Below are 16,760 nucleotides of genomic sequence, written 5' to 3'. Positions count from 1 at the left end.
TTAATTTTACAGAAGCAGCATTTCGCAAGAGCCCGAGAGTCAAAAGAGAACGCCACAAAGGCTAGTTGCAAGATTGTTGAAATGATTCATTAAAAAAACATAATATAGCAAATGTGACACACAGAATGGCTTGCTAAAATTTGCTTCAATATATCGTTCTACGTAAAGGACGTCAGCCAAGGTCGGCCCCCCACATTTTTACCACACCAAATCTGGCCTCCGTTGCAAAAACTTTGGACACCCCTGAGGTAGAGTGTACCATCGTCGACCGTATAAGGCATTTGGTGTAAAACAGATGTTGAGCAGACGAAAGACAGATGCCGCAAACTCTCAAGGCAATTGTTACCTTTATTGGTTTAGGTTGGATTTCTGTATTAAAAGCATGCAAACACAGTTTTTACAAACTCCTTCCTATAACTATAAATGACAGTCTTTGGTGTTTAAACATTTAACCGCTACATATTTTTTCAAAGTTCTGTCATCACGCCACATGTTTTCTTCATCTCCCAGACCAAAACCTCAATTGTTACGGTGCTTCTGATGCCTTGATGTGTCCATAAATGATTTACAAGTGCTTGTAAATTTTCCAGATTTTTTTGTCTGCAGGTTGAGATCGGAAAAAAAGGAAAGATGATCCTCTATCCCTCAAGTGTGTTTGTGGGAAGATGTATTTTCCCTGCATTACACCGGCGAATGCTACTGTTCAAAATTTTTTTTTTTAATTCAGGACATTATTTTGCTCTAACACTTGTTCCCTCCAGAGTGAATTGGAGAAATATTCCAGGGACGTCCTGCTGCTCTTGCCCCTTGCAAACACATTCCATTCACTTGGTGAACCACGAGTCCTCACCCTGAATTACCCCACACATTTGAAACGATCCCCTGACCTACAATTCTCTAAACACGTGCCGGATGAGCAACCATGTAGAGCAGGGGGAGTCTTTACCCATTTCAAAAATTGAAGAAGTTGGGCTAGTTTCAGGCAAGTCTTGGTCAGGTTTATGTCTCAGTCTTGACCACAAGACTTGTAGTCTGAACACCAGGGGCGAAAGTGGGCCAGAACAGTCAGGAACGCAGTTCCGGTATAAGATTCAGGGCCTGAATGCTGTTGCGGTACACGGTGCTTTGGTTCCAAAAATATGATGGCAACTGTCAAAACGCTATATTAAAAAAATGCTAAGCTGCCACATTTCATCTCCAAGAAGAAAACAATCTACCAACATCAGATTTACATACAAAAGTGTTAACAACAAGCATAATAAAGTGCTTGTGTAGCATAATCTGTTAACTTTCCACCGATATTTAGTATTTTATTCCATGGACGGCATGGAGGTTTCCCCAGATGCTTCAGTTATCTGAGTCTGACAATGATGAGTCATGTCAATCAGGGCCGGCCCAGGCCATTTGGGAGCCCTAAGCAAAATAATGCAAAGGGGCCCATATTTTTGGCCCACCATTTCGTCACAGTGTACTGTGAAACCCATACATGCAATCCAACCCATACGTCCATATTTTGTATATTAATCAGATTTTCTTGCACTGCATACTTCAAACTTCTCACCCCAAATGATTGTCAGTACTTACAGTAGATGGCGCCAAACCTTTTTCTTAAAGAGGAAAAACAGAAGTTAAGGAAGAACTTTTTTTTTTTTTTTAAGCTTGTAATCAAGTATCAAAACTCAAAAAAGTAGTAAACAAAATAGAGTATAAATTAAACAATTGCCAGATTGGGGGCCCCCTAGTGGTCAGGGGCCCTAAGCAGCTGCATAATCTGCGTATAGGCTGGGCCGGCCCTGATGTCAATGTGCGAATGCACGCAGCAAAGCAAAATGCCTGGACTCATTTATCCGTTCAATTGGCTGACATACTGACATGTGATCAGCAGACATGGTTAACTCTGATTGGTTGAAATGTGCATGTTTCCTGGAACAGCAATAAAAAAAAAAAGCTTGTTGAATTGATGCGACAAAAAAAGGGCAATGCAACAGAAAATGGATCAAATCTTTTAGAGCAAGGAAAGGAAAGTTGAGGAGGCTTATTTATTATATTTAGTTTTATTTGCTCAAATGGGGAGGTTCAGAACATCTTAACTGTCAATGTGCACTTTGGGTTTATATTTGTTCATTTTTGTTGGGCTTTAAAAAAGTCAATGTTTGCGCAATCTTCAAAATATATTCCATTTCACTCTGCATAAAAAAGTCATTTGTAGTTATTTTTCTGAATGTATGTTACTTATATCTTCATTATTTAAAAAAAAAAAAAAAAAAAAAAAAGCAAAAGTAAATGTTTACATTAACTTCAATTTTCAGTAATTTTTCTATGTTCGTAAGTAGTTAAAATTGAGATTTGGCATTTAGTAAGTGAGAAAATGAGGGAAAATAAAAATTAGGAAATGGAGGTTGTGGTTATTACTGTTTTTGTTAACTTTTATTTTGCAAATCATTGAAAAAATACAATTTTGAATGAAAAGTTTTTGTATGTGTTATAGAAATAACTGAGCATTTCAGAAGATTTTGGAGGTTTGGAAAAAAAGAAAATAAATAAACAAAATTTCTGGCTCCTTCACGTCGGGGAGTTCCGGCAAGAAATTCTAGCCACCTTTACCCCTGCTGAACACTGAATTCTCATTGTGGTATGTACAGACAGTGACACAATACTCGTTTCCCGTCCAGACTGTGAACTAATGTTGTAAAATGAAAAGTGACTGCTTGTTTACACAGAATTTAGCATTCCGTTCTGAGCCGCTTAGCCGTTTGCGGTTGCACCAACAACAACTCAATCAAAAGGCAAGTACAGCAATTTTCTGTAAGGCCATTTGTCCATAAAGACTGCCCAGCAGTCGATCACTTAGTCGGGTTTTACAACAAATGATTCATCAGAGTTGCATTCTTGGCCGCAGGCCTGTGCCGGCGTATCGCCCCGGTGGAGGTTCTTCTTGAGTGATGGTGTTGAGATGATGACCGTCTCGTACCGCTTTGAGTTCTCGCAGCAAATCCCGAGCCTCCTGCTCTGCCTTCTTCACGGCCTTACGGGCGTTCCTCAGGGAGCGCTTGACCTTGCGTACGCGCCCCTTCAGCTGCTTGTTCCTGTGCTCGGCGGCGGCCAGTCGCTCCTGCAGCCGCCGGCCACGCTCCTCCTCCTCGAACAGCGCCGCTTGCACGGAAGAGCACAGCAGCTGGATAGAGAAAGGTGAGTAGTGTCTTTGTTAGACAAATATCTCCAAAGACATGTTACACCTTTTTTCATCACAGCGCACTCAAATACAGAGGTACCTCTACTGACGAATGTCTCATCATACAGAATTTTCAAGTTAAGACGCCTAATGGGAGAATATTGCCTCTTGTTACAAGAGAAATTTCAGGATAAGAAAGGCAAAAATACAGTATGGCTGGTCCTCGCAGCTCCTGGAGTTTACTGAACGTAACATAGCTGCTCTGCCATTGGCTATTGCCTAAAATTCCTGGCATCCAATTGGCTAAGAGGAACCTCTACTGTATGTGTACTGTACGTGTGACAAAATATTGAAATGGTGATATATCGCGATACTTTGTGTCCCAAAAGGTTATCGATATGCTCCCCCCAAGAATTGAGATTGTTTTAAAAAGGTGTCAATGTTTAAAATTTAAAAAAAAAAAAAAAAAAAATTTAAAAAAGGGGACCAACAAGTTGCTACCATAATCTTCCACCATAGTGTCTAAGGTAACTAAGGCTGCCATTGACGGTGCTCAACGCCCAATCCATTTAGACTGGGAACATTCGTTCATTCGAAATAGGGCTGCAGCTATTGATTATTTTAGTAGTCGATTAATCCATGAACTATTTAGTTCGAATATTCAAGTAATCTGATAAGGAACATAAATTTTACCTGAGCTGAGCCTCACACGGTATACATATATACTGTGTATATACAGTGCTGCTCGAAAGTTTGCGAACCCCACAGCGATGGTCAGATTTTTTGTAAAAAAAACTAAAATAACCTTATTAAATGTTAAGTTATACCCAAATCCACAATACTGACATTCCAAATAATGGACTGAAACAAAAGAAATAGTTATATTGTCATTCTTTATTTAACAAAAGTGGTTGATTTAAGAAAAACTCAGATATCATGTGTGCAAAAGTATGTGAACCCCTTCAGTTAATAGGATATTGCGCCTCCTTTTGCAGAGATTACCTCAACCAAACGGTTTCTGTAGTGACTAATCAGCCTCTCACATCTACTTTGGGGGATTTTTGCCCATTCTTCCTTGCAGAACGCAGTCAGTTGAGAGAGGTTTGATGGGCGTCTGGCATGAACTGCTCGCTTCAGGTCCCGCCACAGCATTTCAATGGGATTTAGGTCAGGACTTTGACTGGGCCAGTCCAGAACACGAATCTTCTTCTTTTTCAGCCATTCCTTGGTTGTATTGCTGGAATGCTTTGGATCATTATCATGTTGCATGATCCACCTTCTGCCAAGCTTTAACTTCAAAACAGATGGCGTCAGGTTATGTTCTAGGATTTGACAATATTCCTCAGAATTCATGATTCCCTGGACTATGTGGAGTTGTCCAGGTCCTGAGGATGAAAAGCAAGCCCAGATCTTGACATTCCCACCTCCATGCTTCACTGTTGGGAGAAGGTTCTTTTGGTGGTATGCAGTGTTGACTTTTCGCCAGACATGGCGGTTTTGGTTGTGACCAAACAGTTCAATTTTGCACCTACATCAGTTGATGAAAACTCTTTTTAATTTAGTCTCGACAACACAACTGTTAAAAAAACAAAAAAAAACTACTGAATTGATTGATTAGGAAATCAGGTTGAAATAATAGAAAATTCCAAAATGTTGAGGGGGTTCACAAACTTTTGAGCAGCACTGTATATATATATATAAATAAAAGATCTATGTACAACAAAAGAACAATTGGCTAACTTCGATAGCAAAAGTCCGCTAGCTTAAATGCTAACGCTTTTTTACAATGCTCTTAAAAAATGGCTCGGACACATATTCCCACAAAAAAATGGCTAAATATACCTTTAAACTAAATTACGAATGCTCACACAAAAACTTAGCTTATATTGGTCTTAACAGGGAGCAGATGGATTCAGCCATGTGAAATGAGGTGGACTAGAGGGCCGTATATCCACCCAAATCAATAAAAATAAATGCAAACATTTTCAAAACAAACCATTACAACGCCACTTTAATTAAATGAATACTCGAAGCAGTAAAATTTAATTTGAATCTTTTTTTTTCTAATCGAATACTCGAGTTAATCGATTAATTGTTGCACCCAGGTCGCTTCCTGTTCTGTAACACAAATAAACAGGAAGTGACCCATAAAATACCCCAAAATCAACATGAAGTAACTTAAAATCAACAGGTAAATGACCTTCAATGGCCCAAAATTACCTCATTGCCTGGCAATGGCTGCCAATGACGGCCATAGACGTTTAATCGGTTTGAAGTCGGAGGGGTGGTCATTCGCTGCCACCCTCCCAGTTCAAATGGATTGGACGTCTATTAGTGATAAACTCATTCTAATTCACAGCACAAGCTTATTTTTCTGTCTATTAGTTGTTTGTAGAATATCCTAGAATGATTTCCCGAGCAATGTATCGATAAACATTGTATCACGGTATCGTCAGATCATCGTTATCGTGAGCTTTGAATCGCTGAATTCCTTCAGTCACATGCAACGCCGGATTTAGGTTGAAAAAGTACGAAAGCTGTACTGCATACAAACAGAAAGGATTGTCTCAGGAGTGATTTATTCGAGGGTTCAAGTTAATCATTATATTTTCGTACCATGCATGAATTTTGAAACATTGTGAAAAAAAAAATCAGTGGGAGAAATTAGCCACTATGGCATCGGCATTATACTTCGTAATATTTACATAAAATAACTGCTAACTCCCCTTTTTTTTTTTTTTTAACCAGAAATCGAGACTGTTTTATGTCCATATTTATAAATAATTAAGGGATTTAAGCATTGTTCACAAGAATTTTCAACGCAAAAAGCTGTCGTACTAACGGGTCCGTCACTGACTTAAAGACTAGCAGCACATTCGACATATTTACGTAAAATGAATGCTAACTGCCCGTTTTTTGTTTGTTTTTTTTTTTTTTGCTTTTAACCAAGAATCGAGACTGTTTTACGTCCATATCTATAGAGAATTCAAGGATTTAAGCATTTATTCACGTGAATTTTCAACGGAAAAAGCTCTTTGTTTACATATGGTGGCCGCTAATTTGCTTACTAACTAGCATCTTAGTTTGCAATATTTGCGTAAAATAAATGCTAACTGCACAGGTTTTTTTTTTTTTTTTTTTTATCTTTTAACCAAGAATCGAGACTCTTTTACATCTATATCCATAAAGAATTCAGGCATTTAAGCATTTATTCACGTGAAATTTCAACGGAAAAAGCTCTTTGTTTACAAATGGTGGCCGCTAAATTACTTACTGACTAGCATTGGAGTTGGCAATATTTACGTCAAATAAATGCTAACTGCACGGTTTGTTTGCTTTTAACTAGGGGTGTCAAACGATTAAAATTTTTAATCGAGTTAATTACAGCTTAAAAATGGATTAATCGTAATTAATTGCAATTAATCGCAATTCAAACCATCTATAAAATATGCCACATTTTTCTGTAAGTTATTGTTGGAATGGAAAGATAAGACACAAGATGGATATATACATTCAACGTACTGTATTTGTTTATTATAACAATAAATCAACAAGATCGCATTACCATTATTAACATTCTGTTAAAGCGATCCATAGATAGAAAGACTTGTAGTTCTTAAAAGATAAATGTTAGTACAAGGTATAGAAATTTTATCTTAAAACCCCTCTTAATGTTTTCGTTTTAATAAAATTTGTAAAATTTTCAATCAAAAAATAAACTAGTAGCCCGCCATTGTTGATGTCAATAAATACTTACACAATGCTCATGGGTGCTGAAGCCTATAAACTCAGTCGCACCCAAGCGCCAGCAGAGGGCGATAAAACTCCGTAAAACACAACAAGTACACATTTCACTTTGCTGTCATTTTAATCTGTTTGAGCGGGGCATTTGTGCATTAATTGCATCAGATATTTTAACGTGATTAATTTTAAAAATTAATTACCGCCCGTTAATGCGATAATTTTGACAGCCCTACTTTGAAACCAAGAATCGAGACTGGTTTAAGTTCATATCTATAAAGAATTCAGGGATTTAAGCATTTATTCACAAGAATTTTCAACGGAAAAAGCTCTTTGTCTGTGTTTCCACTTGATCAGCTTTGAAGGAGCTAGGCCCCCTATGAATCGCGTCCCGTCAATACATTATGAAGTCTATGTTGTGCATTATAACTGGTTTATGTCTGAATTTTAGGGGGTTTGGAATAGATTAGGGCATTTACATTGAAGACGCGTCTCTATACACAATTTTCAAGTTAAGAAACTACTTCCAGATCCAATTAATTTCGTAAGTAGAGTTACCACTATACTGGAAAATAATTGTACTATTTCATTCTAAAAAATTTGAAAGTGCCCAAACACAAGTGGAGTTGAAGTAGCCACAATATGGCTCGGTCCCCATCAGAAGCCCCCACCCTGCCGGCCCACCGCTTTGATGATTCAGGGGCCCTAATTTTCCAGCAGAGCTCCCTGACCGTCAAGCTTGAGTGCTCTTATAGTCCCACTACTCTGTTTGGTGGTAGTCCCTTGTGAGTTGTGCAGACAATTCTACACAATATACATTACTTGCCCTTATTAAACTAGTGCATGTTCTTAAAATGTGCACCTATTCCTGATCGAGTCTTAGAACTATTTTCTGCGGGATACACCAAAACACGCACACATCTGTCAAAATATCTAAGCGTCAAACACTGTTTAAAGACTACTCTAGGATATCAATGACTTGGTTACCATTGACGGCGATAGAAATCTATCCATTTTGATTGGGAGGGCAGGCAGTGAATAATTGCTCCAATGATCCTTCACTGGTAAACATAAAATATTTATGAGAGCTATAAAACATATTTCTAGCTTGACTTTTTAATCAGCATGCGCGTTAAATGTTAATGTGCTGATGAAGCAGTGTGGCAAATTAGCTCCAACTTTTCCATTATTATGCCTTAAAGGGATTGTAAAACCAATAACACGGCTTATCTTTCAGTAGAAAAGAAAGCTGTTCTGAATGAAAGGTTAGAACTTAGTTTTGTAAACTTTTCAAAGTTGCTCGGTCTCTTGAAAAGACCCTCCATAAATTCCTGACCGGCACGACCCCCACCTGAGACATGCTAGCACATGTTCTCGGCACGAGCCTGGAGGTCAAAGCCACACAGAATCAAGGTAGCTTCATTCATAAAATGTGCCGTAAATTGTCTGGAAAAAACTCCCGCTGTTATTAGTGTGACTTGTCCATTTCCTTTCATGCACTCATAAACATTACTGAATTTTGGATGAAAAATAGCCACTATACAGTGGGACAATTAAGTATTTAGTCAACCACTAATTGTGCAAGTTCTCCCACTTGAAAATATTAGAGAGGCCTGTAATTGTCAACATGGGTAAACCTCAACCATGAGAGACAGAATGTGGGGGAAAAAAACAGAAAATCACATTGTTTGATTTTTAAAGAATTTATTTGCAAATCATGGTGGAAAATAAGTATTTGGTCAATACCAAAAGTTCATCTCAATACTTTGTTGTGTACCCTTTGTTGGAAATAACAGAGGCCAAACATTTTCTGTAACTCTTCACAAGCTTTTCACACACTGTTGCTGGTATTTTGGCCCATTCCTCCATGCAGATCTCCTCTAGAGCAGTGATGTTTTGGAGCTGTCGTTTGGCAACAGTGACTTTCAACTCACTCCGCAGATTTTCTATGGGGTTGAGATCTGGAGACTGGCTAGGCCACTCCAGGACCTTGAAATGCTTCTTACGAAGCCACTCCTTTGTTGCCCTGGCTATGTGTTTGGGATCATTGTCATGCTGAAAGACCCAGCCACATCTCATCTTCAATGCTCTTGCTGATGGAAGGAGATTTTCACTCAAAATCTCTCGATACATGGCCCCATTCATTCTTTCCTTTACACAGATCAGCTGTCCTGGTCCCTTTGCATAAAAACAGCCCCAAATTCATGATGTTTCCACCCCCATGCTTCACAGTGGCTATGGTGTTCTACGGAAGCAATTCAGTATTCTTTCTCCTCCAAACACGAGAACCTGTGTTTTTACCAGTAAGTTCTATTTTGGTTTCATCTAGGCGTGCACGATATCCATTTTTTTGAAACCGATACCGATATCGATAACTTCTTGCTCCTCAAAGCCGATACCGATATCGATAACCGATAATAATAAAAAATATTTTTTTAAATGAATAACCTTAGTTTTTGAACACCTGGAGGTTTAAAAAAAATAGTGATGGATTCAACATAGATTTTCCTTTGATCTCACCAGATTTTTCATAATGACATGAACAAAACAGTGCGTTCCACTTCTGCACTGCCCGACAGCCAGCTAAAAATGAATGCACTTCCATAAACCACAAGGCTTGGTCTTTTCTTGCTTTTATGGGAAGACACTCGTCTTAATAATGTGAAAGTACAACAGAAAAATACACATATTCAATACTCAGTATACAACAAACTGCACAATACACTTATATACACAACTATTATATGTATAGCATAGCACACTAGCTTGAGCTACTAAAGCATTGGCTGGCTTCTATAACACAACAACTTATTAAGTTCTGTACAGATGACCCTTCACCACAGAAGTAAACATATGGTGCACATCCATATGTTATAGTAAACATAAAATACTTACATATTTCCGAGGCGGAAACGTAACAGAACGCATTCACAATTGTCAATGCGACCGCTAGACACCGCAATGTGTATGTGAATGAGCTTGTAATGTGAACAAAACTACTGTGACAGAAAAAAATAGATGCAATGAATTATTCTTTTTTTTTTTTTTTTTTTTTTTAAACCTGTCCTGTTCAGCTGTTTGACACAGAGAATGGAAGTCTAAGTGCCCGGATTCTGAACAGTTTTAATGTTTCACATGGAGAGTCTGACATACTCCCATTGTGATCATTCAAAATACCTTTTTATTATGACAAAGCAGCGAACAGGAAGGGATTATGGGGGGACAGAAGAAAAGAAATACAAGAGAAGAAAGAAAACAAACACATACACAAACAACAACAAGAAATACATTGAACATCTAAACTAATTACTAATATGCTGGTGCTATCGTCAGCGAGATGTATTTCCGGTTTACACCATGTGGGGGCCAATTGGCCAGTGAAAGAGGAGAATGGGGGTGGGTGTGTCTACAAGACTATAAGCTAAGTGATTGAAAGGGGTAGAGTGTACACAAATCAGTTCTGTGATCTAGAACCCAGTAATCGTGTGAATCTCTTATGAGTGTAAGCCCGTTGGCGACCAACCCTACGCCGCCGCATCGCCAATCCCGGCACCGGAACCCCCAACCCGAGCATGCCCTACCACATCCAGTAGCACGCAAGCCCCACCGGGCGCGTGACAGCCACGCAGACGGGCGGAGAAACCGCGCGGGCGCCAACCCAGGGCCATGGCCCCCACCCAGCCAGCCCGGGGAGGGAGGGGTTGGGCCATGCGCAGCCCATCCCTCCTCCCGCCGCCCAGCAAAGGAGCCACCGTCCCCCCCCCGGGACCCAGGGTGGTCCCCCGGGCCACCCGCGCGCCCATCAACCGGCCTTCAGGGATGGCAGGAGGGGACGCATCACCAACCCCACGCCTACACCCACCCCCGCCCGCCCACCCGGGCCACGAGCCACAGCCACAGCCCCCCAACCGGCACGGCACGGCACGCCACGGGACCCCCAGCGGCCCACCAAGCCCCAGGCAAGGCAGGGTCCCCCGCCGGTGCAGGCGACACCCCGCTGATACACCGGCGCCCAGCCAGCGACCCGCGACGGAGCGCAGGGCGGATGCCCAGCCAGAATGAATTATTCTGACCAGCAGGTGGGAGCAATGCCCCGCATATGGTCAACTGCTTTCCTATCCTAGTGTGTAAAGTCACTGTAAACCAGCACAATACATATTATCGGTCCTATTAATAATGTTATTGGATTTATCGGGATGACGTCATAATTCCTATTATCAGACCAATAATTATCGTGCACCAGTAGTTTCATCTGACCATAACACATTCTCCCAGTCCTCTTCTGGATCATCCAAATGCCCTCTAGCGAACCGCAGACGGGCCTGGACGTGTACTTTCTTCAGCAGGGGGACACGTCAGGCAGTGCAGGATTTGAGTCCCTGGCGGCACATTGTGTTACTGATAGCCTTTATTACTGTGGTCCCAGCTCTCTGCAGGTCATTCACTAGGCCCCCCCGTGTGGTTCTGGGATTTTTGCTCGTCGTTCTTGTTAACATTTTGACGCCACGGGGTGAGATCATGCATGGAGCCCCAGATCGAGGGAGATTATCAGTGGTCATGTAGGTCTTCCATTTTCTAATTATTGCTCCCACAGTTGATTTCTTTACACCAAGCTTTTTACCTATTGCAGATTCAGTCTTCCCAGCCTGGTGCAGGTCTACAATTTTGTCTCTGGTGTCCTTCGACAGCTCTTAGCCATAGTGGAGTTTGGAGTGTGACTGACTGAGGTTGTGGACAGGTGTCTTTTATACCGATAATGAGTTAAAACAGGTGCCATTAATAAAGGTAGCGAGTGGAGCCTCGTTAGACCTCGTTAGAACAAGTTAGACTTCTTTGACAGCCAGAAATCTTGCTTGTTTATAGGTGACCAAATACTTATTTTCCACTCTAATTTGGAAATAAATTCTTTAAAAATCAAACAATGTGATTTTCTGTTCTTTTTCCACATTCTGTCTCTCATGGTTGAGGTTTACCCATGTTGACAATTACAGGCCTCTCTAATCTTCTCAAGTAGGAGAACCTGCACAATTGGTGGTTGACTAAATACTTATTTGCCCCACTGTACGAATTGGACGGCTTACCCTGCTGTCCTCCACAGTATCCCACTCGGGGGTGAAGGTGTGGAAAGGTTGGCTTCCCTGGCTACAGTTGGAGAACTGGAAGAGGCTGGAGAAGGTGCGTCGGTTCTCGGTTGTGTCGGGGAAGATGGCATCTTGGAAGTTGACCCCGTGGGGAAGGATGTTGTAGTTCTCGTCCATCCTGGAGGAGAAATTACTGTATGTCAACCAAGGGCGTAGGTTTGGTCTCAACTTTGGTAGGGACGATATAACAGCATAACCTGCATGGACTCTTTGCCTAGAATGGGACATTAATAAGACCAAACATTGGGTGAACCGGTGTCAGGGCTACATTTATCACAAATATGAACCTAATTAATTGATATGCTAAATCAGGATTGCTTATTACGTCGATCGCATTGCTAGTGTGGGTAGTTCGCGGCGCCCCCTCTTCCCCCCTAAAAAACATTTTTAAAAAATGTACATCGTTAATTATGATTATGCTGTGTGTTTGTTGTGTTGCATTATTAACATATGAGGTTATGCAGCACCCCTCTCTCTCTAAGAAGCTTCTTGCTCACGTTTTTCTAGTTCTATAGTTTCCAGCAGAGTTCACTACATTTCTCACAGTTTAATTCACATTAACTGTAGAAAACACAAAAAGGACACTTCTCTCTAAGCAGCTTCCTACTCGAGTTTTGCAGGTTAGCAAATTCACACAGTTTAATGTTATGCTAACTCTGATGCAGGTCGGACTTTCAGTAGCAAAATTAGTGGCGTGTTCCCCACTCCACAACTTTGGCGTCTTTTTAAATCGCTTATAGTGGCTGTTGCTGGCCGAAAAAAATTCTAATATCCCTCCTCTTCGAAGGGGGTGGAGGAGGCGGCATGTTTTTCGACATGTATTTCTGTTGGGGTTGTGTGAGCGTGTGTGTCGGGGGTGGGTCAAGTCATCAGCCAATGAAACGTGCATTTGAGAGGGGGAAAAATGGACCGGCACATTCAGCAAGTGAAATGGGGTAAATGTAAGTTTGAAATAGTTCACTTAATAATGGTAGGTCAATTCTATCCTTACAACATATGGAAAGACAGTCTCAATTACCTATATAACTGAACTCATTATATCATGCAAGGTTGCTTAAAATTTGGTAGGGACGATTTGAGCATCCTGAAAAGTTGCTAGTGTTATGTCCCGACCGTCCCTATGCAAACTTACACCCTTGATGTCAACACTTGTCAGGCTAGAGACTCTCATTAAATCATTCACTGCCATTGTTGGCAATAGACGTCCAATCCATTTTGACTGGGAGAGGCTGACAGAGAATTACCGCTGCCAAACTTCTCAGTCAGAATGAATAGTGCTTCTGTTTGCGTCAATGGCGACCAATGAATAACACTGTGTTTTTTTGTTTGTTTGTTTGTTTTTTATTTAATCTGGGGTCCCGGAATCCCTGGTGGTCTCCAGACCAAGAGTATAGGTTTGGGCTCAACATTGGTAGGGACGATATAACAGCATAACACGGATGTACACTTTTTGCTGGGGAAGGGACATTAATAAGACCAAACAGATTAGGCAAGCGGGGGTCAGGGCTACATTTCTTATGAATATGAACCTAATTAATTGATAGGCTAACTGATCTTTGCAAAATAAATCTGTATTGAGCTATAAAAGTGCTTCTCAATTATTTTCTGTAATGCCCCTCATAGGAAGACACTATGCACTCATGCACTGGTCCTCATGGGAAACGCAGTCTTCAAAAAACTACCGCTTTTGTCCACCAGCATCGCTAAAATTGACCAAAAGTGAAAAGTTACCAAGTGTTGCTTTAAGACCACATAAACAAAACAAAATTAGGTAGAAGGGGGTAAACCTCGGCTCACTACATTTCTCACAGTTTAATTAATGTCAACAGCAGAAAATACATATAAAAGTGGAGAACACTTCTCTCTAAACAGCTTCCTACTCAAGTTTTGCAGGTTGGCAAATTTACAGTTTAATGTGAGGCAAACTCTGATGCAAGTTGTAGCAAAATCTCAGTAGCAAAATTAGTGGTGTGTTCCCCACATCCATAACATTGACATCTTTTTACATTACTTACAGTGGCTGCTGCTGGCTGAAAAAAAAAAAAAACTTCTAATTTCCCGCGGATGAGGCGGTATGTTGGCGACATGTTGTATTTTCATCGGGTCAGTGTGTGTGTGTATGTGTGTGTGTGTGGGGGGGGGCTCAATTCATCAGCCGATCAAACGTGTGTTTGAGGGGGGGGGAATGGACTAGCACATTCAGCAAGTGAAAAACGGGTAAACATAAGTCTGAGCAATGAAAATAATTCACTTAATAATGTTTGGGTCAGTTGTATCCTTACAACATATGGGAACCTGAACTCATTATAAAATGGAAATAAGGTTGCTTAAAAGTTGGTGGGGACAATTTGAGCCTCCTGAAAAGTTGCTAGTGTTATGTCCCTACCGTCCCTATGCAAACCTACGCCCTTGCTCCCTTGCTTGGAGGTCCACCAAATAATTTTACTGAAAATGATTAGTTTTGTTGTACATAAACAATGAATCAAGGATCAAAAATAGTTGTGGATTCGTTTGAGAATCAACTTGTTGACTATTAATCGCTGCAGTGCATATACAGTTGATAGGTTATTTGATGAAGACATTTCAATGTCAATCAAACAAAACATTGTGCATACCTAAGGAAGAAAAAGTAGGAGTAGTTCTCCATCACCGTGTGAGATTGGCAAGAAAGGTAACCCAGGCCGGTGAAATTAAGACGCGACCCCGCCGGGACCTCCAACATGCTCCCCCAGGCTTGATCGCACAGGAGTTCCACCTCGGCCGAGTACAGCAGCCCTTCCTCAGCACCCTCGTACCCGTATCCGAACCCGACTGGCAGCGAATTGTACAGGCTGTCCGCCCCTCCGCCAGCCAGCGGCTCCCGATGGATGGCCAGAACCCGCGCGTACACGATGATTTCGGCCAACTCCGCTCGGCATCCCTCGCTCAGCGGCCGCCACTCGGAGGGAAGTTGGCAGCCTTGCGTCAAAGTGTGCGTCAAAATACTACACAGTGCAATCAGAACGACTGTGAAAATCATGACTGATTACAAACATGCAAAAAGAAATTTTTGTTACAATAAATAATTCGACGATAAAGACCAGAAGTTAGTTGTGGAAAAGTTGCATAACTCGTGTAAGCAATTTCTAAGCGTCTATCCTCCTTTAGGAGCTGCTGGGAGCGCCGACGCTGCATTCAAGGACACGAGGAAAAGCGATATTATCCTCCTACACAGTCTCTAAAATCCCAAGTGGATTTTCCCAATGAACGCTTCCCCACCATAGGGACTCCCACTAAATAGCATGTGACCATTATCAGTGTTATACTGCTATCTAGTGGATAGTCAACGAAAAAGCAATAAGGCTCAATCAAAACTCATTTCAAATCAAGGGCGTAGGTTTGCATAGGGACGGTAGGGACAAAACACTACCAATGGCATATCGCAAGCAACACGTCACTTCCGCTCATTAATATTAATGACATTAGCTACTGTTGCTAAGTAGGGACAAGCCACCGTTTGTCCTTAATAGGAAATGAATGGAAATCGTGTACGAAGGAGATGTTTACAGAGCTAAACCTACCAATTCTCTCCGAAAATGATGTGCCTGGTGTCAAATTCACTGGCAAAGATGTGGAAGAACATAAAAATGTTCAGTTAAAGAGATGGCTTGAGTGTCAAAGGCTGAAAAAGATGAAAAAACGAGCCGACCTAAACATAGCCTTAGCTTTTTTATCGACGCGACTGACAATGACATTCTCCTGTTTCAACAAGCTATCCTTTACCATCAGCCCTGTCTTTCTTATATATCCTCTGTTTGTCCTACGTCTCTTACCGTTCTTGGGAGTAATTTAGTTAGCTTTGTGTAGCGATCGCAAATGCTTCTCAGTGACAGCCAACAAACACTTTAATTTTTTTCATTGATAACAAATCTTAATTCTATAATTTATTTACACTTCCCCCTTACTAAAGTTGTTTTTTATACAAACGGAAACGGTAACAGTGGCAGTCAGACACCATTGCAATTCTTTTCAGGTCATTCATTGTCAGACAGAAGCAGTACGGCACAACGTTACGCTAAAAAAATAAGTTAAAAATATAAAAATGGCTTACCTCTTTGTCCTCTGAAAGACCATGCCAACCCAACAAAATTTTTACTGTATATGAAATGTGAATAGATTCACCGAGCTGGTGTTAAAGTCCGCGCAAGTTGATTCGGTCTTCACATTTTTTCCTCCCATTTTTGGTTTCCGGAAACGTATGAAGAAAACGTCCTTCATGTGTCGTAATGTCTAGAGTCGTTTCTACAAGTTCCAAAAAGCAATGTGTGATCGGCATGTTCGTTTTTGAAAGATTACCGGAGAAAAGTAGCACAAATGACGTTATTTCTATGCGAGGGCGGGTCTATAATGTCCCCCTTCGGCTTTACTTCCGCTTTACGATGCGACGTCATGGTCTAAAAATAGCATGCGTGCGTTGCGCCATTCTTCTGGATGCTGAAATTGTCCCCACCAACTTTTAAGCAACCTTATTAGCGTTATACAATGACTTCAGTTATATACTGTAGGTCATTTAGATTGTCTTCCCATGTTTTAAATGTTGTAATAGACCCCACCATTATTAAGTAAATTATTTTCATTATGTTCAGATTTACATGGACCTCTTTTCACTTGCTGAATGTGCCGTTCCATTTTTACCCTCCTAAACGCACATTTCATTGGCTGATGAC

General features: G+C 40.9%; 1 protein-coding gene across 1 annotated transcript; it reads right to left on the bottom strand.

Annotated features, from left to right (window-relative positions):
- Window positions 1–366: 366 nt before the first annotated feature.
- Window positions 367–16,736, bottom strand: ccdc3a (coiled-coil domain containing 3a). Its single transcript, XM_057855150.1, has 3 exons — window positions 14,670–16,736; window positions 11,995–12,172; window positions 367–3,175 (listed from the first exon to the last, which is right to left on the bottom strand). The coding sequence occupies exons 1-3, from the start codon at window positions 15,071–15,073 to the stop codon at window positions 2,876–2,878; spliced, it is 882 nt and encodes a 293-aa protein (XP_057711133.1). The 5' UTR covers window positions 15,074–16,736; the 3' UTR covers window positions 367–2,875.
- Window positions 16,737–16,760: the final 24 nt, after the last annotated feature.

This window comes from Corythoichthys intestinalis, chromosome 13 (assembly GCF_030265065.1).
Source record: "Corythoichthys intestinalis isolate RoL2023-P3 chromosome 13, ASM3026506v1, whole genome shotgun sequence".
NCBI classification, from domain to species: Eukaryota; Metazoa; Chordata; class Actinopteri; order Syngnathiformes; family Syngnathidae; genus Corythoichthys; species Corythoichthys intestinalis.
This window is presented reverse-complemented; position numbering and strand designations above follow the sequence as displayed.